At 39.1% G+C, this 24,756-nt stretch overlaps 1 protein-coding gene across 3 annotated transcripts in view; it reads right to left on the bottom strand.

Annotated features, from left to right (window-relative positions):
- The window catches only part of CACNA2D1 (calcium voltage-gated channel auxiliary subunit alpha2delta 1), a 668,904-nt gene extending 646,538 nt beyond the window's left edge, over positions 1–22,366 (bottom strand). For all 3 annotated transcript variants that reach the window (XM_077807875.1, XM_077807876.1, XM_077807874.1), the window contains exon 1: positions 22,272–22,366. In XM_077807875.1, coding sequence (XP_077664001.1) covers positions 22,272–22,366 — 95 coding nt within the window. The remainder of the gene's footprint in view (positions 1–22,271) is intronic.
- Positions 22,367–24,756: the final 2,390 nt, after the last annotated feature.

The following is a 24,756-nucleotide window of genomic DNA, read 5'->3' on the forward strand; positions in this document are numbered from 1 at the left end:
ATTTTATTTTTCTTTAAAATGTTTTCATGAAAATAACATAAAACATTCAGAGTCGAGAAAACTGCATTTCGCAACATGCACTGGAATTTCATTCTTGTTTCAGGATGCAACTGATTAACACCCCCACACACCCATTACACTGACTGTTACTCTATTTACCTTGGGAAATCCATGAAGAATATAAGTGCTAAAAATGCAGTCAACACCCAATACATGAAGAATATGCTTATTTATGTTTCCTGAATCTCTTCCTAATCAATGATCTAACATCTCGTTAAGTGGCTAAGATACAGGAACTGTTTAAAATGCATTTTCTGGCCCTTCCTGTTATACCGTTCCATCACTGCAGCTTAAGCAAACCATTCCTGACAACCTTCTATTGTTTCACGGACACGCCTACTTATGGCATAGCTCATACATACTACAACATATCCCGATTTTCGGATGGTCTTAAGAATACCTTGTAGTTTAATGTGTTTGTAGATTAAAAGAAACAACCCTATCATTTGGAACTTAGCAGGTTAAGAGAAATGCTAAATCAGTGCCTGCTGATTGCTGAAGCCAACTGATGGGTGGATTCTATATTTAGGATCCTCCTTACACCTGTCAAGAGACAGAGAGAGACAGCCAAAGAGCGAAAGAGAGAGAGAGTGCACAACAGAGCAAGCAATCCACAGCCCTGTCTCTTGTAGCAGAAAGCTAAAAATAAAAGCAACAAGAGCAATGAAGAAAACAGAGCAAATATCTTTATTAGTTATATTACCCTGTTGTTGTGTGACACGCTGTCAGTGAGTGCACTCCTAGCACAGTGCGGACTTCATCAGATATCAGCAATCCCAAAGGAAGGACAGACACTCAAGGCTGAATTCGGTCCAACTGTACCATACCTGGTCTCTTCAGGTGGAGCCAGTTCCCTGCTGCTCCTTAGCAGAACACACTATGTCCCTGCTGCAGGGTTTAAAATTCCAAACTGAACTTCAGTTACTAGTCAACCTTGCACTTAAAAACCACACTGCAGACTGGCATATTCCAATTTGATTGTCATCTGTCTGAATCCAAGCTGCTCTCAAAATGCAAATCAGACAGCACTTCTTTTTATACTGAAGACTCTGAGATACATATGCAAATGCCACAAGACAAAAATCACACAACCATCCTCTACAACAACATACAGTCAATTAATAAAACAACCCCACTATGGATTCCTTACTTCCTTTATCATCTTTAAATAAAACAAAATAATAAAGTTAAAATGTAACAATATCCAGCTATAGCAGCAGCTTTTGTTCAAATGGACATTTCTTTCTCACCATCCATTCTGTACCACTTCTTTAAGATTTCTGATTTCCTTCCAAGAGGCAGCAGAATCACATTATTTATCCCTAATACTGTATAATTCCAAAAATACTGAGATTGAGTTGGGAAACAGCAACAATATTTAGACTTGCATGCACATCCCTTCCTTTAGATAATCCCTGACAATTCCTAGATAAAGAACCCTGAAACTGACCACCCCTGTATCCCCTATTTCCACAACAACCAACAATAACCCAACACACATTCTTACATGTAAAAGATCTGCCACAAGAACTCTCCTACTCTCTTTCTGTGAGGGAAACCCAGTTGCCTTTCAGTGATCTCTAGAGGTCAATAAACTAGCTATTACAGACCAAAAGGTGGGAGTGATTCCAATGATGAGAGACCCTCACAAGAACATTCTGCCCTCTCTCTCATATATCTGGGGATCTCCAGCTTAGGTGCTAGCGATGACTACAACCATGACAGCATGTCATGAGGAGAGCAGTGGCCACTGATAAATCGTCCTTAGTCCATTTCTATAACTAGCCTACAACAAACAAAAGAGGAAATTTATTTTTCTATCCTAGGAGTAACGTATACCTACCTATGGTTTATTTGGTAAAGATACGTTCTCCCTGTCAGGATGCACAAGCGGGTCTGAGAGAGACTTTTTAATACTCGTGAAAGACAACTGCCATCCCTAGAAATGGGAGTGCTCGCCTTGTCCACAGAACAGGTACAGCAATAGCACAAGGGTCCCCATGCTGCCCACTCTACCCTGGACAAAAAGAAAAACCTTTTTTTTTTTGCTAGTCAGTGGCAGAGCTGGCAAAAAACAAAAGTGAATTAATGCTCTCTCAAGCAACATACACCTATCTAGATACAAACTTATTAACAGCTGCAACTGATAAAGATTTGAGAGGCAACTAGATGTAAAGACAGACACTAAGAAGAATATACGCTGCTTGGCACAAGAAGGCAGGGTAGGTGCAGGAAAATGTAGTTGTTCCATCTGCATCAGCATCACAGCAGCTATTTGAAAACCCTTAGGGCAAAATCCTGACCTCATGCAAGTTTTGCCAAAGACTTGAGTGGAGCCAGGATTTCATCCACAGTCTCATACGAGAAGCAAGCGGTTCAATACTTGCTGAAGATAAGACATGAAATGATCAGTCATTGAGCCTGGCCTGATGTAGAATGATGACATGCTCTTTGTAACCAATATTACAGACAGGGTAATTGAGGCAAAAAGTGACCAAATGACATGCCTAAGGTAACCTAGTTAAAAGCCAAAAACTCAATGCAGTAATGGAGCATATTTAATTATATTTTAATATCTACATTGATAAATTCTGATTCCCTACTCATGTGATAGTATGCAAATTTTTCATCTCATTAATATCTCTGCATTTAAAGAATCCATTAACAATAGTCACCATCTGCAGTTTAGCAAAGGATTAGTGTATTATTGTTCTGTAACACAAATAAAGGAGATAGCAGATAAATGGAAGTAAGGCAAAGGCACACCTTTCAACCTCTGATGCACACGTGCATACCCCACTGAAACCAATGGAGGCTGTATGTACAGGTGAAAAGGAAGTATTTGACTACCATGAAGATCAGTGATTCATATGAAGTGAGGCGGTGGTCTTAGGTCACTTCATAGTGGATAGATGTCATGGCACAAGACAGCCAAACACCACCATTGGTCATTATTATTATTATATATTATTTGTTATATTTATCGGCAATCGTAGGAAAGACACCAACATTTGAATGGGCATGAGGTGAACTCCTCTCTCCCTTCTAGGTGTCATGTCTCCAAAATGGCAATTTCCGTCTGTATTCACCTGTTGTCTCTTACCTTATACTTAGACTATCAGCAGCTCGGGGGGGAGGGGGGAGGCAGGGACCATCTTTTTGTTCTGTGTTTTTTGAGTGCTTAAGACAAGAGGGTCCTGATCTATTACTGAAGCTCCCAGGTGCAATGGCAATATAAATAACTGCAACAACAGAGGCGCTATGTAGGACGATGAGAGGACACGCCCACTGCTGCTGCCCCGCTCTGTGTGAGAGAGGAACTCATTCCCCAGGTCTGCCTATTTGGCACAATACACACTCACGACATTAAAACTGTAATGTCACTGACATCGAAGAATGCAACTGGCAGAGCAATGGCCTAAATGACCCAATTGATTCCCTTCTATCTGCAATTTCTATGACTCTGTGAACTTGCTTGTCACCAGAATATTCGGGGAGAAGGATTGCATAGCTATAGTATTTAACAATATCTTGCCACAAAGCGTGAATACTTGAATAAGCTACATTTTATTTCATTACAAGATAATGTGGACTGAGACCAGACAGAATATCAACGATTGTCGTGGCATTCCTCCAGCGAATGTTGGCAATAAAGAGGTTAGATACAGAGCCACACTGAATTGGGAAATCTCCTTAAAAGAATATCCCACAGATGTTTAATTCAGAGAAGCCTTAGAAAATCCACAGAGGAAAGCATGTTGAACCATGGATTTGTATAAACTCATTAATGCCAGGTTTCAGAGTCACAGCCGTGTCAGTCTGTATCCGCAAAAAGGACAGGAGGACTTGTGGCACCTAAGAGACGAACACATTTATTTGAGCGTAAGCTTTCGTGAGCTACAGCTCACTTCATCGGATGCATTTTCCACAGTATGCATCCGATGAAGTGAGCTGTAGCTCACGAAAGCTTACGCTCAAATAAATGTGTTTGTCTCTAAGGTGCCACAAGTCCTCCTTTTCTTTTTTCATTAATGCCAGTTCCTCTGGATGACTGGTAGTTGAAACAACACACAATTCAAAAATACATCTGATTGCATTACCAGACCCCGTATTGCATACCCCAAATCTTCCAGCTGGGTATGGAAAGTAAAATATATTTTCCTAGTGTACAAACAGGTTGCACAAGATAAGTGAGCAATAGAAACTAGTGAAGGATTGGGCTTTACATTATATTTCCACAACCTCTGCAGTAATATTTTAGAAGTCTCATAGACTGGAAACATCCACAAAACACTTTAAGGGACGATTCCACACTCCAAGGATTCTGTCTGTGGTTGCCAACCCTCCAGGATTGTCCTGGAGTCTCCAGGAATTAAAGATAATGTCCTGTGATGAAACCTCCAGGAATTCATCCAATCAAAGTTGGAAACGGTAGTCTGTCAGGACTTTTTTTCCTTGATACTTAGCCTAAATCTTCCTGATCTTAATTTGAGGCCCATAAATGAATGCCATGGCTGAAAACAGGAATACTGGTATACATTGTAGCTGTAACTGTATCGGTCCCAGGCTATTAAAGAGACTAGGCAAGTGAGGTAATATCTTGTCTCTCTCACCAACAGAAGTTGGACTTATAAAAGGTATTACCTCACCCACTTGTCTCTGTAACAGGAATACTTGTTAATCTCTGAAAATCATTCTAATAGGTTTTTGTACATAGTCTTTTCTTACCTTCTCAAATGTAACAGGCTTTAGCATTTTACGTTTTAAATTATCATCACTAGACCTCTGTGAGAGGCAAGTATTATTATCCCATTGTCACAGTGGAGAAAAATGAAGCAGAAACAATTAGCAACAATCTGATTCCAAAACTCCAAGCTCTGCTCTATAAGGCCTCCATATTAGAATGAGGCATCCTAGACACTAAGCACAATCCTCTTCCTGTGACTCACGTCAAGTGGACACATTCAGTCATATCTAGCTTTAGGCTGGAAGGTTTGAGGTGTTTTCTAAATCTACATTTTCCAACAACGGATGGGCTGTTTAACTTGCCTGGTGGTGTATGAATGCGAGCAAAGCATACCCAAAACCCTGGGGTGCTCTCCAGGGCTACGCCACAGCATTTGCCTCTTAAATGTCTCTCCTGGAAGTACTGTTCTCTGAGCCACCCCTACAATTCAGATTCTAACACAACGGAAGGTGACAACGGCTTTCAATTGAAAGCAAAATCAGATGGTCAGAAAAATACCTGATGTACTACCAGGCTTTTGAATATCCCTGTGTCCTAATGCACGGGCATCACTTCATCCCAGCCTATGTCACAGAGATTATATAAAATGTACATCCGTCCATGCATCCATCCCCCTCATTCCCCTGCGCACACACACACACCAGAATAATATGCTTCTGTAAATAAAGCCTATTTGTCTGATGATTTTCTGTTTAGATACAAAGACTGCATAACACTCAGTTGTAATTGCTCCCCTCTGAAAATACACAGCATTTTCAGCCAAGAAAACCTTCATTAGTTTATTATCCAATTTTCCCAGGTGAAACAAATGTCACACGCAGGGGTATGTGTCCATGTTAATTATAGAGTGCTAACAGGCCAACTTGGCAATGAACCAAATTACTGTTGAACGAGAAGTCTCATATACAAAAACAAAAAAAAAGTATATATACATTCACACACACACAAATATATATATACATACGCCTAGACTGTATACAGTCTATACTTGCATACATACATTGTGTAAACACACAGGATATATATATTTGATGGGCATGGACCAAAATCTTCTTATAAGCCTGCATGGAAAAATAAACAGGCCTATTTCAGCTACTGTAGAGTTGTTTCACTCTAACAGTTATAGAATCCCCAGTTATTAGTTTATCAAAGCAGCGTACCGTGACTTTTTAGAGGTATCTGATGGTAACTCAACTTCATACTTTCTCCCTAATCAGTTTCTCTTTTGCTGTTTTAACCAGACTTGGAATTAATTATTTTTTGGTTGATCTCCAATTTGTGGCTCACCTGATCTTTAAATAAGTATATGCTGGACTGGACTCCTGTAAGTGACATATGTTTGGATTGAGACTCTTACAGACTGTAACACTTAGTTGTCTCTGATAGGGAAAGCTACTGCCCTTATGGGACTACCCAGGAATTTGTCAGGTGCTACTTAAAACAGTTTTTGAAGTTTAGGTACAAGTCTTCACCCAGAATGCACCTGCGCCTACTAACTCCCGATGAACAGTATAATTAGCTACTTCCAGAAAGAGGCATGGATTTTTGTGGAAATATCCATATGTGATCATTTAATTAAAGACTGTATCATAATGCATATGCACAAGGGGGCTGAATCAAGATTGCACAGGCAACCTGAAAGCTGACATTTCCTAACTTTGGAGTATTTGACTTTGCAATATGAACAATGTTCTATAATTTAGCATTTTTGCATGTCATTTCCTTGTTTATTTTGTTCATAAAAAAGGAAAAAGCAAATTATTTTATACACAGCTGTGACAACCCTTCTCCCCATTGTTCATCATCACTGTATGCAGACTTTTACCACTTGGGCTACAGGACTAACTACATTACTTAGCGCACTATAGTGGGAATCAGGGGTCCAGGATTGCATTATGCCAATCTTCTTCTGTGCAGCTTTGGGCAAGTCCCTGCACCTCTCTGTGCTTGTTTCCCCTCCCACTCTGTCTTGGTTATGTAGACTATAAGCTTTTCAGAGCTCTTCTCTAACTACACACAGCACAATGGGGACCAGATCTCAACTGGGGCCTCTAGGCATTACAACTAATATATAATGATGATGATGATGATGATACCCAGCTGTGAAACACAATCCAGTAGAAACAACAAAGAGTCCTTGTGGCACCTTAGAGACTAACAAATTTATTTGGACATAAGCTTTCATGGGCTAGAACCCACTTCATCAGATGCATGGAGTGGAAACTACAGTAGCAGGTGTGTATATATACATAGTACATGAAAAGATGGGAGTTGTCTTACCAAGTGGGGGGGGTCAGTCTAATGAAACAATTCAATTAACAGTAGAATACCAAGGGAGGAAAAACTCACTTTTGTAGTGGTAATGAGGGTGGCCCATTTCAAACAATTGACAAGAAGGTGTGAGTAACAGTAGGGGGAAATTAGTAGGGTAAAATCCATTTTTGTAATGACCCATCCAATCCCAGTCTTTATTCAGGCCTAACTTGATGGTGTCCAGTTTACAAATTAATTCCAGTTCTGCAGTTTCACATTGGAGTCTGTTTTTGAAGGTTTTTTGTTGAAGAATTGCCACTTTTAAGTCTATTATTAACTGTTGTTAATCCAGTAGGTCAGTGCTAGAGCCAGGAACAGAATCCAGCTTCCTGACTCACATATTTTTTGTTTTGATTTTATAGAATGCACCTGCGCCTACTAACTCCCGATGAACAGTATGTTATGCCCTTCTTCTGCATGGTGCTATACAAGTAATGCCAACCAGGGAGTGGCTTTTCAATATAAATGATCTGGGTTAGGAGAGTTTTGTGATCCTTCAAAAAAAAAATTGGATGGATTTACCTCTTCTGAACAGGGACTCAACTCCACGGAGCCACTGGCCCCATTGTAAACCCAGCACAGGCAGAAGAATATAACCCAGGTATTCCTACACCCCATTCTCACCCCTAGACCAGTCTCCCCGTTAAACCCCATTGTATATTTCAACTCCTGGTGGAGAAGAGAGAAGGTAAATATTTTCCAATATATCTTTTGTGACAAAGATCAAGATTTTACTTTGCAAAACTCTGATGCTTTAGATTCTGTGAAGATTTAAAATATAAATACCTGGAAAAAAATCAAGATTTTGCACCAGATGGTGGACTAGGTAATCAGCTCTGCATAATGAGGGGTTAAAATAAATGACTTTGATCATTCTTACCCAAGCTGAAATGAAATGCTGAGCTCTACAACTAATTACTTCTAAAAAAAAAAAAGCAAAACGTGTGAAAGCCATTTACATTTTAGACTTCACAGTATTAGACAATATACAGTGTTTTAAACAGGGAAAATACTTCCTCTTTACAATCACATATGTATACAAAATAGCATTTGTTGCTAATCTGAAGGAACAATTTGCCATGGCTATAGTATGTTAAAAAGTCCTGTTTTCCATGGACACTTGCTCAGCAATGCATAGACAATGAAGTGATGTCAGAGCTGATAATTTAAGGGGAAGACAAATGACCACATCTGATATCATGCATGGTTTCCTTTGTGATATGTTACTATTTCCTTTTGCTAGCCTCATATGATATGTAATACATTTTATTTTATACAATCTGCACAATCAGGCCTTGACAGTGATGACTTCATTCCATGAAGATTAAAACCTGCCTATGCACAATAAGAAATTATTTTATGCAGATTATCCTGAACCTTGGTTTTATATGGTATGGGCCTGATTCTCTTCTTGCATTTACCAATATAACTTCTATTCACTTCAGTAGAATTACTTCTGACTTATGCTGATCTGAGGGAGATCAGATTCAGGTCCCAAATTATATCTGTGGATGTTTATGCATGCACATTTACGCCAAATTCTTCCTTGGTGTAATTCCACTGAAGTCACACATGGATTAATTTAGCCAGATTCTGCCTTCAGATACAGAGCAGAATTTGGTCCCACATATTTGGCTTTATATAATCTCCTTAACACTTCATGCAGATCACCCACTCACTTGCAAATCTAGCATTTCTGCAAAAGCCAAATGCAACAAGATGCCACAGAAGAAAGTGATTTTGAAAGTAACAAATTAACACTGTAAGGATTATACAAATTTCCTTCTGCTGCGCATGTCAAAAATGATTACCACGGAGAGGCCTGTTACTCACATTTGAAAAAAACTTGCTACTTCAGTGGTTATCATTAGTTATTGCATCAATAAATAGTCTGTAATTAATCCGCCCCCAACTACACTGCCCCCCATACAACATGTGTGCGTGTCCTTGGAAGTAATTTCATTAAGTAGTTCTATTTATCTTAAGTACTTTCGTGGCCCCCATTCTCCCCTCTGTCTGTAATATATTTATTCACACAGCACCCCTGCAAGGTAGGATGGGTCCTAGGTTAGCATCCTAACCTCTGTATTAGCCTCCCTCTCTGTTTTCTTTAAAGAACACTTAAGATGTTTATGGCCCATTTTCAAATCAGCTGAGCACCCCCAGTTCCGACTGCCTTCAGTGGGAACTCCAGGAGCTCATTAATTCCAGAAATAATCCCCTCAGGTGTTCTCATTTGAGGAAATGATGGGGGTATAGCAAAATGAATGTAACTAACTGCTGGCACAAATCAGATATGCTGGTCTTTTTCACCGTGCTGTCTGTAAATTTTTGCTGACTCCTGCGTTAGTTTCTAAAAATGCTACTGAGCTTATGTTTTACAATCTGTGTACATCCCAGGAGTAAAGATTTGGGGGATTAACTCTCCTAACTCCCCAGGCCTTCAGCCACCAAAAAAAAGGGGGGGAGGGTTAGGTGTGACAGCAACTTTTCATTTGTTCTATAAAAAGCATCTGCCGGGGGAAGCAGATAAATCAGAATTACTATCCTGTCAGGAAAGATCATGTGTATGCAGCTTTCTGAGGCACAATGAGAGTATAAAAATAAAACCACTTTTCATTCATAAAGGGCTTTACAAACCTTAAGTAACAAATTAATCTAGACAGTCCTCTTTCTCTCCCCACCCCCCATATCTGGCTAGGTACTATGCCCCTCATCTGTAAAACTGGACATCTGTGAAGTAGGTAAGTATTACCCCCATTTAATAAATGAGGGAAACCGAGGCATAGAATTTAAGTGACTAGAACAAGCCTATAGAAAGGCTCAGTATGAAAAGACTGGACCAGTTTAACTATAATGTAATACATTTGCCCATGGGGTCATAAACCAGAAAAACAATACCCCTTTAGTCTCCTTTCTCGTTATTCTTCTGCAGAAAAAATACCATTGGCACTGCATCATCCACTCATGGGGATGGATTTAGCCCTGAGGAAGGGGGCACAGTTGGCAACACCAGCAAATTCACCAGTAAATGGATGTGGACCTGTGCATACTTCCTACCACTGTAGAAAGCCAACCCTTTTTATGCAGTACTTCAATGTTCTATCCCACCCAATCGCAGATACTCTCCCCAGCAGCACAGCTCCCTTTAGAACTCTGGCCCCCACACCTCCACCTTTATCCCTCTTGAAGAGGGGTTATAGATACAGAATGGTATTATTGCTCCCGGCTAGAGAAGTGCTACAAAATGTAATAAAGGTGAAACCAACAGGGTTCTGCAGTCATTTAACAAGGTTCTATAGAAAGTCTTTTAAATACCTTGAGTTTAATAATTCATAGAGGCATAGATTCCAAGGCCAGAAGGACCCCGTGATCATCTAGTCTGACCTCCTATAACACACAGGCTATAAAACTTTTCCAAAAATAATTCCTAGAGAATATAGTTTAGAAAAACATCCAATCTTGATTTAACAATTTCCAGAGATAAAGAGCTCACCACAACCCTTGGTAAATTGTTCCAACAGTTAATTACTCTCACAGTTAAATATTTATTCCTCATTTCCAGTCTGAATTTGTCTAGCTTCTACATCCGGTCATTGGATCTTGTTCTACCTCTCTGTGCTAGACTGAAGAGCCCAATATTAAATATTTGTTTCTCACATCAGTAATTACAGACAGTGATTAAGCCATCCCTAAACTTCTCCTTGTTAAGCTAAATAGATTGAGCTCCTCCAGTCTATCACTGTAAGGCATGTTTTCTAGTCCTTTAATCATTCTTGTGACTCTTCTGTGAACCCTCTCCAATTTATGAACATATTTCTTGAATTGCGGACATCAGAAATGGACACAGTATTGCAGCAACAGTTGCAGCAGTGCTGAATACAGTGGTAAAATTAGCCTCTCTGCTCCTAATTGAGATTCCCCTGTTCATGTATCCAAGAGACGCATTTGCCCTTTTGGCCACAGCATAACACTTGTATCATATGTTCAGCTGATTATCCACCATGACCCCCAAACCTTCTTCTGAATCACAGCTTCCCAGGATAGAGTCCCCCATCCTGTAAGTATGACCTACATTCTTTGTTCCTATATGTATACATTTAACCATATTAAATGCATAGTTTGCTTGTGCCCAACTTACACAGTGATTCAGATCACGCTGCATCAGTGACCTGTCCTCTTCATTATTTACCACTCCCCCGATTTTTCCGTCATCTGCAAACTTCATCAGTGCTGATTTTATGTTTCCTTCCAGGTCACTGAAAAGTATGTTAACTAGCACAGGGCCAAGAACTGATCCCTGAGGGACCCCATTAGAAATACACCCATTCAATGATGATTCACCATTTACAATTACATTTTGAGACCTATCAGTTAACCAGCTTTTAATCCATGTAAAGTGTGCCATGTTTTACATCATTCTAGTTTTTAATAAAAATATCATCCAGTACCAAGTCAAAACACCATACAAAAGTTTAAGTATATTACAGCAACATTATCTTTATCAGCCATACTTGATATCTTTTTTTGATGAGATTACAAATTAGTTTGATGGAATCTATTTTCCATAAACCCATATTGATTGGCATTAATTATATTACCTTCCTTTAATTCTTTATTAATCAAGTCCTGTATCAGATGCTCCATTATCTTACCAGAGATCCACAAACTCACAGGCCTATAAACTACCTATGGGTCATCCTGTTTATGCTTTTTTTAAATCTTGCCACAAAATTAGCTTTCTTCCGGTGTTCTGAAACTTCCCCAGTTTTCCAAGACTTATTATAAACAACAACAAATATTAATGGTCCAGCAAGCTCATCAGCCAGGTCTTTTAAAACTCTTAATGCAAGTTATCCAGACCTGCTGATTTTAAAATGTTTAACTGTAGTTGCTGCTGTTTAACATCCTCCTGAGATGCTAATGTAATGGAAAGTTAGTTATCATAACATCATCATCTGTTTTTTCCCCAAATACAGAACAAAAATATTTATTGAACAATTCTGGCTTTTCTGCATTTTCCTTAATATTTCCACCATTTCCATCTATTAATGGACCAATACCATTGTTAGGATTCTTTTTGTTCCTAACATACTTGAACTTATTATCCTATACTGCTGGCCATAAATTTCTCCTTGTGTTCCTTTACTTCCCAAAGGATTTTTTTTTTTATTTTATTTTATTTTTTTTACAATTCCTAGCTTCTGATTTATATTCCTTACTCTCATTCTTCCATTTGCTATATATTTTATAGCTGCCTTATAAACCAGGTTGTTTTTTTTAACCAAGACATCCTTCTTCCTTGGTTGTGGGATTGTGGCTTTTTGGCATCTAGTAAAATGTTCTTAAACAATTCCTAATTATCATTCACATTTTTCTCATTAAATTTTTCCTCTCAGCTGATCTAACTTGTAATTGTTTTCAGCTTTGTAAAACAGGCCCTTTTAAAGCATCAAGTATATTTATTACTTGTCTGGGCTTGAGTTTAAACTGAATTCTATAATATTTAGAAATTCCAAGGATGTTTTAGTACTAGCACATAATGCTTCCAGTGTATGTCACTCATATTGAAGTCCCCCATGATCACACAGCTTTTTTTTCCCTGCACATGCCGAATAGGTGAGTAAGGAGCTCATCACTCTGTTCCCTAGTGTGATCTGGTGCTCTGTAGCAGGCACCTACTAATACATGGTCTATTAGGACACTGATTCATAAGATTATTTAATTCCAAGTTATCAGCGACTCAGGATAATGTCATTTTTGACAGGTTGACAGAGACCCTAGTACAGAATGTTATTCTTTCTATAGAATTTTTAATAATGATGATGATGATAATAAAACACATTATAATGTATAAGGTTGTTTCTACCCATATCGCTTCCTGCATTGATATCTTCTGGGAAACTGGCAATGTGCAGAGGGGAACATGACGCATGGAATAGCTGCACTTCCAGAATAAACTCACAGTGCCCAACCCCCAATGATGTCATATGGAGGAGCTATCCTAAAGTAAAAATTGTTACCTCAGAAAATATGGCTGCACTAAGGCATCCAAAACAAAATTGACTTTCGGTAGCATGCCAAGGAAAACGATGACTGCAATCTTTATTTTACTCTATCTAGTCACATCAGAGCTTTTGCTAAACTTGAGCCAAATTTTGCTTGATGTATTCACACATGTAGCCCAGCTGAAGTTATGTGAGTCAAGTGAGTAAGGGCGGAAGGACTGGGCTCTGAACACACTGATCCAATTTCAGGTTCAAGGCCCCAAACCATTATTTGCAAAATCTGTATCTATCATAGCTGATCTGCATTCTTTCTCCTACTGAACTCTTAAAAAGCCGGGAAGGGGAGAGAGGCAGAGAAGGTAATTAAAGAGGGCAAAAAAATCCCATAGAAGCAAGGTTTATTATAACCAGAAATATTATAACCCCACATTCAGATGCTATGAGTATTTCAGGCACTGCCTCAAATAAAGACAGTCTGATTTTGAATTACTGTAATTAACTGCAAAAGCTTGCTGATTTGTTGATGCAATAGAATGTCAATCTTTTTCATAAACTTGTTAGAATCTTTGTAAATAAATAGCAAAAATCATACGATGAACAAAAATCCAGCTTCCTGCCTCTCTCTTCCACCACTGGCACATAGTGAAGAGTACTTCAGGGAGAAATGAGGGCGGGGGTGGGGGAATTTTGGGTCTGATCTTGCTCCCACTGAAGTAAATTAAAAACTATTGAACTGAATGGGAGCAAGACTGGACCCTTTATTTTTAGTTATTTAAAAACAAAAGAGAGCTATGGGCCTAATCTGCAAATCCTTACTCATATGATGAATTCTTGCCCATGCAAATAACCCCACTGACATGAATGGGGCTTCTCAAAGATTCATTGATTAGGGTCAGATTCTAACCCCAAACCAAGAATATAAAACATGGAGTTTGAGTTGGCAAAACTTGACTCAAATAAGAAGTCACTGCTCATGGAAGATATCCCATTGATGTAAGTAGGGTTACTGTATGGTAACAAATGTTCACACCTTTTAAGGAGTACAGATCAGACACATTTAGTACTGATTTTTGTCACCATGGAAATGTGCTCAGGAGTGAAACTGTATGGAACATAAGGATATTATCTTTCAAATATCCAGCCCATCATTACAGAATTCATTAATTTACTATTAATTCCCATTAAAGACAGTAGGTTGTAAACAAATGAAGCAGTCATGTACAAAGCCATAGTTGACATATTTCCCTTTGTAAATCATGTGTGTTCTCTGTGCTCTGGCACAACACTATATATTTAATGATGTTTCAACAAAAGCCCAGAAAAATAAAACAGCGGGGGAAACATCAAGGCTTTTGCAAGTTTGTTATATCAGCATAGTTGCTTTTATTTTTTCAAACAACATCAGGGCCAGGGCTGGCCTCCATGTGGAATGAGCCTTGGCACTTATGCAGATAGGATCTGTGCCCCCTGTAACTGATAACCCTGCTTCATAGGACAGCTGCTTTGGGGGGTCACACTTTGGACAATAATTCCACCCTCAACAAACATCAACCCCACCAACAAAGTATCACTTTTACGAGGGGGATCTTCGTGAGAGGGAGTGATGTGTATCATCCATGCTGCCTCAGTCCATTGTGGGATCACTCTCTTCCTGTGCCAGGCCTGTTGAGCCCAAGCCCCCTCACTGCATAAATCCAAGCTCTCAGGGCATGGGAAGATCGAGATGCTGCTGAGCACTCTGTTGATGGGGGCACAATCTGAACTAATCTCAGTTTCAAAAATGTGTAGTACTACACACCTGGGAAAGACCCAAGGCCACAATCAGCAGCCCCTTTGCAGGCAAAGCTGCCATGGGCTTTAGCTTGAGTAAGGTTTACGCAGTAAGTCCCCTAGATATACTCCTCTGATACAGACTGGGATTTTTAAAGGGGCTGATGTGATTTAGGAGCACAAGTCCAATTGATTTTCAATAAGGTATGTACAGGCTCTTAAGTCACTCAGGCTCTTTTGAAAATCCCACCCATGATCTACTGCAATATTGCATAATTAGCAGGCTAGATTTGACTGAATGTACTGGAACATTAGACCTATTGGGCCTGACTTTGTCCTCAGTTAAACTCAAACCAGCACATTAACGTCATCAAGGTGTTACAAATTCAACAGAGGGCAGGACTTTTAATATTATATTATATATTTGCTATTAATATTATATATTTTCAGTTTGTATTTAAACCATTTCTACGATCAGTATAGTGTTATATGGAGATAATTATGCTGTTGGAGCCAAAAAGCATATTCAAAATAACAGGTTTCAGAGTAACAGCCTTGTTAGTCTGTATTCGCAAAAAGAAAAGGAGTACTTGTGGCACCTTAGAGATTAACCAATAAATAAACTGGTTAGTCTCTAAGGTGCCACAAGTACTCCTTTTCTTTATTCAAAATAAGATACCCATATAAATGAGAAGAGAATTTCCCAGTATCAATCAGGAGTGATGAGAAACAAGCGCATAACGTGTAATAGCAGCATTCCGTTCATTATTATTTACAATACCCTTTGTGACTACAAAATCCAGCTTTGGCCCCAATCCTGCAAATCATAGGAGTAGTCCAAGGGGACAGTGGTATCACTGATGTGAGAGAACTATATGAATGAGAAAGGTGTTGTAGGATCGGGTCCTTTAGTCAGTACAAAAGGAAAAATTGGGGCCGCATTCTCGGTCATATAGAATTTAAATATTCAATGATATCCATCATTTAATGACAGCAGACAGAGTTAAATGCTCATACTGGAGAGCTTTGACAGTAATCAGAGCACTGAGAATATGGATTGCCCAAGGGCGAACAATGAGGAATATGTTTTTAGGGTTCTTGGGGTTTTTTTTGTTAATTAGTAACCTTTGCATTTTTTCAAGCTGCTAGAGAGTCACTAATTGTTTAAATCCAGAAAATAAATTTGTATCATTTCTGTAAATAAGCCTGATTCAGTATTTACTAGAGACAAAAATAAAGCACAGCATTTGACTTTAGCAAATTACAGTTGGGGTCCAAGTAACAATTCGATTCCCAGCATTATAGATTGGTGAAGTTTCTTCTTCCTAAGCAGAGGACAGGGTTTTATTCCAGGTCCACAATTCTGGCATTAGTCACAAAGATCTTTATAAACTCGCTAAACAAAATGCATATATAGGCATACAGGGATGCGAAACTCTAGTTCATCTGTGAAAATACAAGGGAGTTTGGGGCCCAATCCTGCTTCCATTAAAACTGGTAGGAGTAGGATTGGTCTATTTTCTTCTTTCTGTTATACTACCCAGTACTGCAACCCTAAAATCTTTTCATAGTTCATTGGTTTAAATGAGATTACTTGCTTTGGTAAGAGCTGCTCACATGAGTAAGGTATGGAGGATCACGGCATTAAAAGGTCTAACCTCAGTTATCAGTGGATTTGTGTAACCCAGTTTGCTGTTTATCGTTTGCAAAAGGTTAAACTAAAATTTTACCATTTTCTTCCCCCAAATTAAAATGTTCAGCTAAATTAATATTGTTTTTAAAAAAATCTACACCAAAGGCCTTCTATTTAAGTGAACACATATAAAACTAACATACTGCCAGGCTCCCTCCCTCTCTTTCTAGCAGCTGAATTCTTGGATAAAATCGTTTTGTAGGGTATGAGCAATGCAGTTCTGAAAATAGCATCACTGTAAGATTAAAGATGGCAAGAACCCTAAAACGCTGATTTATTTCAATGAAAATCTCTTTCTCATCAGTGACTATGCTGCAAGTTTTCAGTTTAGATTTTCATACCTAATAAAATGTAACAGCTGTAGGTTTGAAAACCTCAGAAGAAATAACCACAGGGGTGGGGGCCAAGGGAGAGATCAAAACACTAATAAGAGGGAAAGAAATAAAACCAAAATACCAAGAAACTCCCATTCACTGATAATAAATATAGTAAAAAATGGAATTGTTCTGTGAATCCAGATAACTTTCATTTATCACCATCACACACATCGATATACATACACACACACTAAAAGAAAACAACCCTGGTCACCAAGCTGTTTTGCACTCTGTTTTAAATTTATTTTCTACTAGACATACATTCATAAGATTGTGTTTTAAGCACCTGTGGTTTTATACATCTTGTGTAGTGTTTGGCACTCAGACACATGATGCTGAGAACACACCAAGAGGTGATACTTCCCTTCCCTGTTTCTAAGTACATTACATCTTTTGGCTCCCTCTCTCTGTTCCATTTACATGAAGGTTCACATCAGTAGGGTATTTTTTATGGCAGAGTATTTCTGGATATATGAAAACAATGCTATTTTCAAAAGGGCTAGTACTTGATATATTACAACTAGCTTCAAAGCTAAATAGGATATTTTGCTATCAAAAAAAATTTTTATAAAAAGGATCAAATAATCGTTATACTGGAAGTGTTAGAATGAAGTTTATCAGCACATTTAAAATACACACTGTGCATGACTTCTGTCTACCCTTTGTCAGTAATCATTTAATACAGAAAGTGATACAGAGTATCAAGTCTAGCCTTTAGAGTTATTAATGGTACGATTACACTTGGTAGGATCATGTGCAAAAACCAAAAGATAAAGATCCCAGTCCTTTCATGTGTGTCATCCTTACTTCAATGAGTAATCCTAATGACATAAAAGAGAATAAGGGTGATTCATATGAGTAAGTGTTTGCAGGATTAGACCTTTATTTACTAAATGTTTGCTTGTCTATAAGTATATGCACGATTTCCTTGTTATTCTCACACATTTTACATATTCTGAATAATATTAATAAATCTTTCAGAGTGGTAGCTGTGTTAGTTTGTATCAGCAAAAACAACGAAAAGTCCTTGTGGCACCTTAGAGACTAACTAATTTATTTGGGCATAAGCTTTTGTGGGCTAAAACCCACTTCATCAGATGCACAGAGTGAAAAATATAGTAGGCAGTATATATATTGCAGCACATTAGGCCTGAATAAAGACTGGGAGTGGATGGGTCACTACAAAAAGCAATTTTCCCTCTGTTGATACTCACACCTTCTTGTCAACTGTTGGGAATGGGCCACTTCCACGATGACTGAATTGGCCTCACTAGCACTGACCCCCCACTTGGTATGGCAATGCCCACCTTTTCATGTGCTGTAATCTATATACTACTTACTGTATTTTTCACTCCATGCATCTGATGAAGTGGGTTTTAAGCCACGAAAGCTTATGCCCAAATAATTTTGTTAGTATCTAAGGTGCCACAAGGACTTCTCGTTGTTTTTTATTAATAAATCTTGTAATTCATTTGAAGAGACAAAGTCTGTCTCAGTTATGTCATGAACTTATACTTCCTATTTTAAAAACCAAACATTAGGAGAGAGTCATTTTCATAAAAAGAGAGAACTAAGGAAAGAAAATTTTAAAAAGGATTTGACAGAACCAAACTATGAGACCAGTCCTGCAAACACATACACAAAAGCAGTCCGATTGAATTTAATAGGATCCAACCCTAAATTTGTCAAACACTTAACTGTTACGTTTTAAATTATTTAACAAAATATCCAAGTTAGTCCTCTCAATGCATGGAGTACATATTTACATTTTATGTTAATCAGTGTTATTGTAAATATCAACAATACTGTAATCACTGCTTTTTAGTTGATATAAAAAGTATGACTGTTTAAAAAAAAATCAGAAATTAAAATGGCTTATTTTGTTTCTATTACTGTTATTTTATTCATGTAGCACCAATGGTGTGCTATGCTATCCTTATATATAAAGTTAAAAAATACATTAAAATATTGTATTTAGATACATATAGTCATTAAATGTACATACATGACAAGAAAGAAAGAAATGCATTGTGTACTTTTACCAGCAGTTCAGTTAAAGTATAATAGGTCTTCCATACAAAAAAAATATTCTCATACAAGTGCAAAAATGTATGCAATGTTGCACATATGACTGAATTACTGGAAATCGAAACATAAGAGACCACTGTATATTTTAGTGCACAGTATAATTCCTTAATATTCTGACACAGTGAAAATGATATATTTAACGAAATGTGCAATATATATTGATCAGTTGTCAAATCTTATATCAAAAGATCAAGTTATATCTATCAATATGCCTACATTTCCCAATACAGAAACTCCTCAATCTGTTTAAAATATTCTAACATTGGCTGTTTGCAGCACTATGTGACTATACCATATTTTCTGATTTTGAATGAACAGCTCCGGTTTCTATTTCATTCAGTATAGATGTTTCTAATAAGCTGACTCCCCCTATTTTGCTGGGTAAACATATCAAAGCCAAAGTAGTGAAATTGATCAAATGCCTGAGATTCTATCTCAGAGGCACTAGTGACAGCTTTTTGGTTTTCCTTTACCAAAAAAAATAACATTTTTATATCACTGTATTGATTACATGAGTTCTTTGAGTTCTGCAGGAAAGATACATCTCATAAGAATGGCATTAACTGATGCAAAATTCACAGAGTAATGGGGTGGGAAACAATTGTTGATGAAATCTACAACTATGTAGCCTTGGATATGTTATTTTTTTTATTTACAATACACCCAACCAAGCAATATTCAAATGCCGCCTAACACCAACTTTTCAAATAAATGATAAAAGAGAGGGGTGCATATCAAAAATATTGGGAAAATACTTGTAGATGAATGTGAATATCAGGCATTAAACTGCCTTTGGTTTTAAACTATTAGTATCCCTTTCTTTTCTTTCCACCCCCTCAGTCATTTTTTCTATTTGGTACTACTAGTATTTACATCTAAAATGATTTACACTCACGGACATTTTCACTTGTGTCATTTTCACTTTGTTCTTCCCCATTTACACTATACACTGGTGAGCAAAACATCATTACAGTAGCAGTTGTTAAAAGCAGTATCCTAGCATTGTTTTCGGCTTCACCTGTTACATCATTACTTTTGCAAAACAAGCCCTCCTACCAGCCTGCTGAACTGTCTCCTAAATGGAATGAGACTTATTTGCTCTTTGATTTCATTTAAGAGAGGAAATACATTATTATGAAGGATAGGCAGACACTGTAGATTCTTTCTACAATATTTTAATGGCTTGATTTAAAAAAAACCAAAAAACAGTAAGTAGATATGGGAGAACATATAAATGCTGTTAACCAAGAGAAAAGATATTTCTTATTGTGCACTCCTTATCATTAAAGTTCTTTGCTTAACTAATACCTTATTCTGCTGATGTTTGCTCTTATCATCATGAATAGTAAGAGTAACTGTGAAGTTAAGAAGCAAATATGAACTGAGTGGACTACTAAGATTTAAAAACAAAGTATCTCACAGTAAAAAGAGATCCATAATTCTACTTGGAAATTATAAAAAAGGAAAAGGAGTACTTGTGGCACCTTAGAGACTACCCAATTTATTTGAGCATAAGCTTTCATGAGCTTTATAGTATCTGCTTTCCATCATGTTGGTTTCCATATTTCTTTACCTTTTATAAATTAGATAAATTTAAGAAGATCAATTGTGAATAATTGTGTATAACATGATCTATCAATTCACTAAGAGATAGTGTTTTGATCTCGGATGTTGAAGTCTAAGAGTAGCAAGGATTTAAAAGATGGGTATCCTAGCATTATTTTTTAGTTAACTCTTCTTGTTTTACACAGCACATCTTTGTAAGTAACTCTTTCAGTGCAAGAAAATAAAAGTAAATGAAAATGAAAAGTCAAGGCATCGTTTATATAGTCTAAAAGATATTAAGTGGTTACACAGTTATCTTTCTTAATCCCTTTCTTTCTTGTACCATTATGTGCATCCTTTTAGCATTGCTCCAATACATAATGGAACCAACACAGAAAACTGAAACCAATCCTAACACACCAGCTGCACTAATTGGTGAAAAAGCACTACTTGTAATCACAGAAATCTCCTGTACAGAATGAGTTCGGACAGTAAATTCTGCTCAGCATCAAACACCACAGAAGACTACCCTTAGCTTTGTTTTTCTTATGTAAAATGCATTAAAGTGAGCCATCCACATAAAGTTATCTAATGACAGGTTTTAACCCAGGAACTAAAGTAAGTAATTCTAAAAAGAAAATGTGGTCATTAGTCCACATTGTTTCTTGTCCTGTGTCTGGCTGAAACTAAAAACATAACATAGTGGGCTGTTTTTCTCAGGTGATCCTTGCTTTGCTCAGAGAAACACTTGCACAGTTATTAACATGAAACGCTTTACAATTTTCTATTACATCCATGCAAAACAGTGCAACATAAAACCGCTATTATTAAGAATATTTCTCTTAAAGGTGTAAAGGTGAATCCCCTTAAGTAATTATTGTGAAGGCTACCCTTTGAGAGTCTGCATGAAAACACTGCTACTTTACTCATGTTGCAAAAAAGTCTGCTTTTGCACATGCATGCACACACAAAACCATATGAACAAAACAAACCCTGGAACTGTCAAAATATTCATGTTGTGAACTGGAGGAGATCCAAGTAGAAAGAAGCACATAATACATTTAAAATTTTCATCCAAAAAGTAAAATAACATTGTCTTGGAAACATGCATGGGAAAGGCAGGGACACGGATTTCATGCATCTTTTATTTAAAAGAAAAATTTGATACAGTATTTTTAAAAAATAGAAAGTGTTAAAATTCCAGACAAACAAATAACCACTGAAGTTGGTGGGGGCGGGGAGAGGGGAATGTGTGTAACTAGAAACTTTCCTCTTAGCACAGCTAAACTGCTGGGGGTATATTTAGAGACTGGGATCTGCTCTTGAGTGTTGCTCTCATGCCAATCCCTTGACTCAAAAGTACAGTACTTGGCTCTCCCTGGTCTTCCTCTCTCTCTCTCTTCTCGGTGACCATCTATTGGAGAGCCTGGATCTTTAAAAGAAAAGCAGCCAAAATCCTGCAGTGTACCCCAATTACCACTTTATTATCAGGGCTCCCCCAACCCCCAGGAAGAACTCTCCTGCAAATTACAGTCGTCACCCTCTCCCAAACACACAAACACTTTCCCAGTGAAACGCTTTCCTTCCCCACCACCCAATTTTTATATCTATATATAGATATATATAGATATATATATATCAGTCCAGACCGAAACTCAGGTGGGACTTACGTTGAGGCAGAAGGGAACGGTCCTTCCGAGGACAGGTTCATCACCAGGGACTGGAAAAGTGTCAGACTGAAGACTAGCAGCCAGCCAGCAGCCATCTTCCTGATCGAAGATCGATCCCCCAGTCACGGAGACGGAACAAATAATAAAATTAAATGAGTGGGGGGTTGTTTTTTTAAAGTGCCCCCCCCCTTCTCCGAGCGATGGGCACAGCAGCAGGGAGCGGAGCGGAGGGTGGGGAGGAGACCGACTGAGATCTGTGGGTGGAGCGGGGGATCCAGGGGGCTCTCCGCTACTCCAGCAGCAGCTCCGGCTCCATCCGATCCGCCGCCATCAGGGCTACTTTTGGAACAGATCTCCGCTCGCTCTGGCGTGCCTGGGTCTCTCCTCCTCTGATTTATTCCCGATTGCGGAGGAGGGGAGGGGAGGGAGGAGGCGGAGGCGGCGGGCGTGGGGGCTGCTGGAGCGGGTGAGTTGTGGGAAGCAGCAGAGGCTGGGAGATTTCTCCTTTGCTTCCCTGCTACGAGCAAGAAGAAAAGGGAAGCTGGGGAAAGTCACAGCGGGGGAAGGTGTCAGATGAGTCTCGGCGAGCCCTATGGGGAGCCGCTTTCCATACAAGGAATAGGAGGAACTCCCAAAGTCAGCATCTGATCTCCCGAGCTCGGGGGGCGGGAGGGAGAGAGATGGTGCCTGGCCCCAGCCAGCCACATGCCAGAAAGCCCTGCACAAGGCAGCCTCGCAGGCCAGGCTCCGAGCCGGCCCTGGTTTGCTCCGCAACGCACTTTCTGCTTTGTTTTATTGACTGGCCCTGGGCTGGAGCCCAGGCAGCCTGGGAACTGCAGCGCAGAATCAGGTGAGACTCCTGCTCGCCCCCTGTTCGCAAGCCTCGCCGGGCTTGTCGCTAGCGGCACCCTGGGCGTGTGCGGCTGGGTCTCGGCACCTCCCGGGCGGCTCCCTGGGCGTGTGCGGCTGGGTCTCGGCACCTCCCGGGGGGCTGCCTGGCTCTGATTCTCGCTGGCAGCCCTTGCGAGGGTGTTTCCCCCCTTCAGAGAACCCTGCAAGTTCGGCTACTACTAGGCAAACTGCCCCCCTTCCTCAGTAGCTTCCATTTAGGCTCCCCATGGAAGTTGGCCTGATTTTTAGAAGTGCTGGGCTCAGCCTTCACCAGCTCCCCTGGGGGGCTCTTTTGAAAATCGGTTTCCAATTATGGGTGGTAAGCGCGGCACTTTTGATAACCTGGCCCCTTCCACCTATTTCCTTCCCAGGACAAGACCAGATTTGATCAGTGTGTTTGCCACATTTTAAGCGTGCAGTGTTGTAAGCTTGTGGGTCCCAGGATATTAGAGACACAAAGTGGGTGAGGTAATATCTTTTCTTAGACCAGCTTCTGTTAGCGACAGAGACAAGATTGCCAGCTACACAGAACCCAGACCTGAAGAAGAGCGCAGTGTAAGCTCAAAAGCTTGTCTCTCTTACCAACAGAAGTTGATCCAATAAAAGATAATACCCCATGCACCTTGCCTCACAACATTTGAACTCAGAAATCATCTTAGAGTCAAGGATATAGGCAACTGGGAGCTAGGAAGGGGCTTTATCCCTGCTAAAAATTTCAGGATTTAGTTATTAAATGAAGAAAACTTAGTTTGGAATAGAAGCTTGTTTATTTTGCTGTATTACAAGCGGACAAATTTAGTCATAATAAAATATTACTAATTAAAGTGAGATTCAACAGTTATTTTATATGTTAACTCTACCCACCCGCAAAAAAGTTGTCTATGCTCCAGTAGGAGCCACCACCTCTTCCATTCACAGTCCTGCAAAGCAGCCTCTCCCACTACCCTATTCATCATCAGTAACATCCCCATGGAAACTACAATTATTTTACAAGGTAAAGGAACAGTGGGGAAATGTGTCATGGATATTTAATAGAACAGGTAGAAGAACAATGACAATTATTTTTAATTTCATCAAACTTTAAAATAAACCAAAAAAAAAACACAAAACAATCCAACACATAGAACTGAGGAGGCAGGAGGTATTGTTTCATGGTCTCTGTGTATATAATGTCTTCTGCAGTTTCCACGGTATGCATCCGATGAAGTGAGCTGTAGCTCACGAAAGCTCATGCTCAAATAAATTGGTTAGTCTCTAAGGTGCCACAAGTACTCCTTTTCTTAGTGCTAGCAACATCTATCTTCAGTATTTATATGGCTCCCTTTACCCTCGTATCTGAGCACCTCAGAATCTGTTTAGCCCACTATACCCCTGTGAAGTTCGGCAGTGCTGTTATGTCCATTTTACAGTTGGGAAACTGAGGCACAGAAAGACTAAACAGCATGCCCAAGATCACACCGGAAATCTGTGACAAATCACGGAATTAAACCCAGGTGTCCCAAATCACAGCCCTGTGCTCTAACCACCAGACCATCCTTCTACTCATTTGATCAGCCAGCTCTCTAAAACAACTCGCAGCAAATACTCCACAGAC

The sequence above is a fragment of the Eretmochelys imbricata genome, chromosome 1 (genome assembly GCF_965152235.1).
Source record: "Eretmochelys imbricata isolate rEreImb1 chromosome 1, rEreImb1.hap1, whole genome shotgun sequence".
Taxonomy (NCBI): Eukaryota; Metazoa; Chordata; order Testudines; family Cheloniidae; genus Eretmochelys; species Eretmochelys imbricata.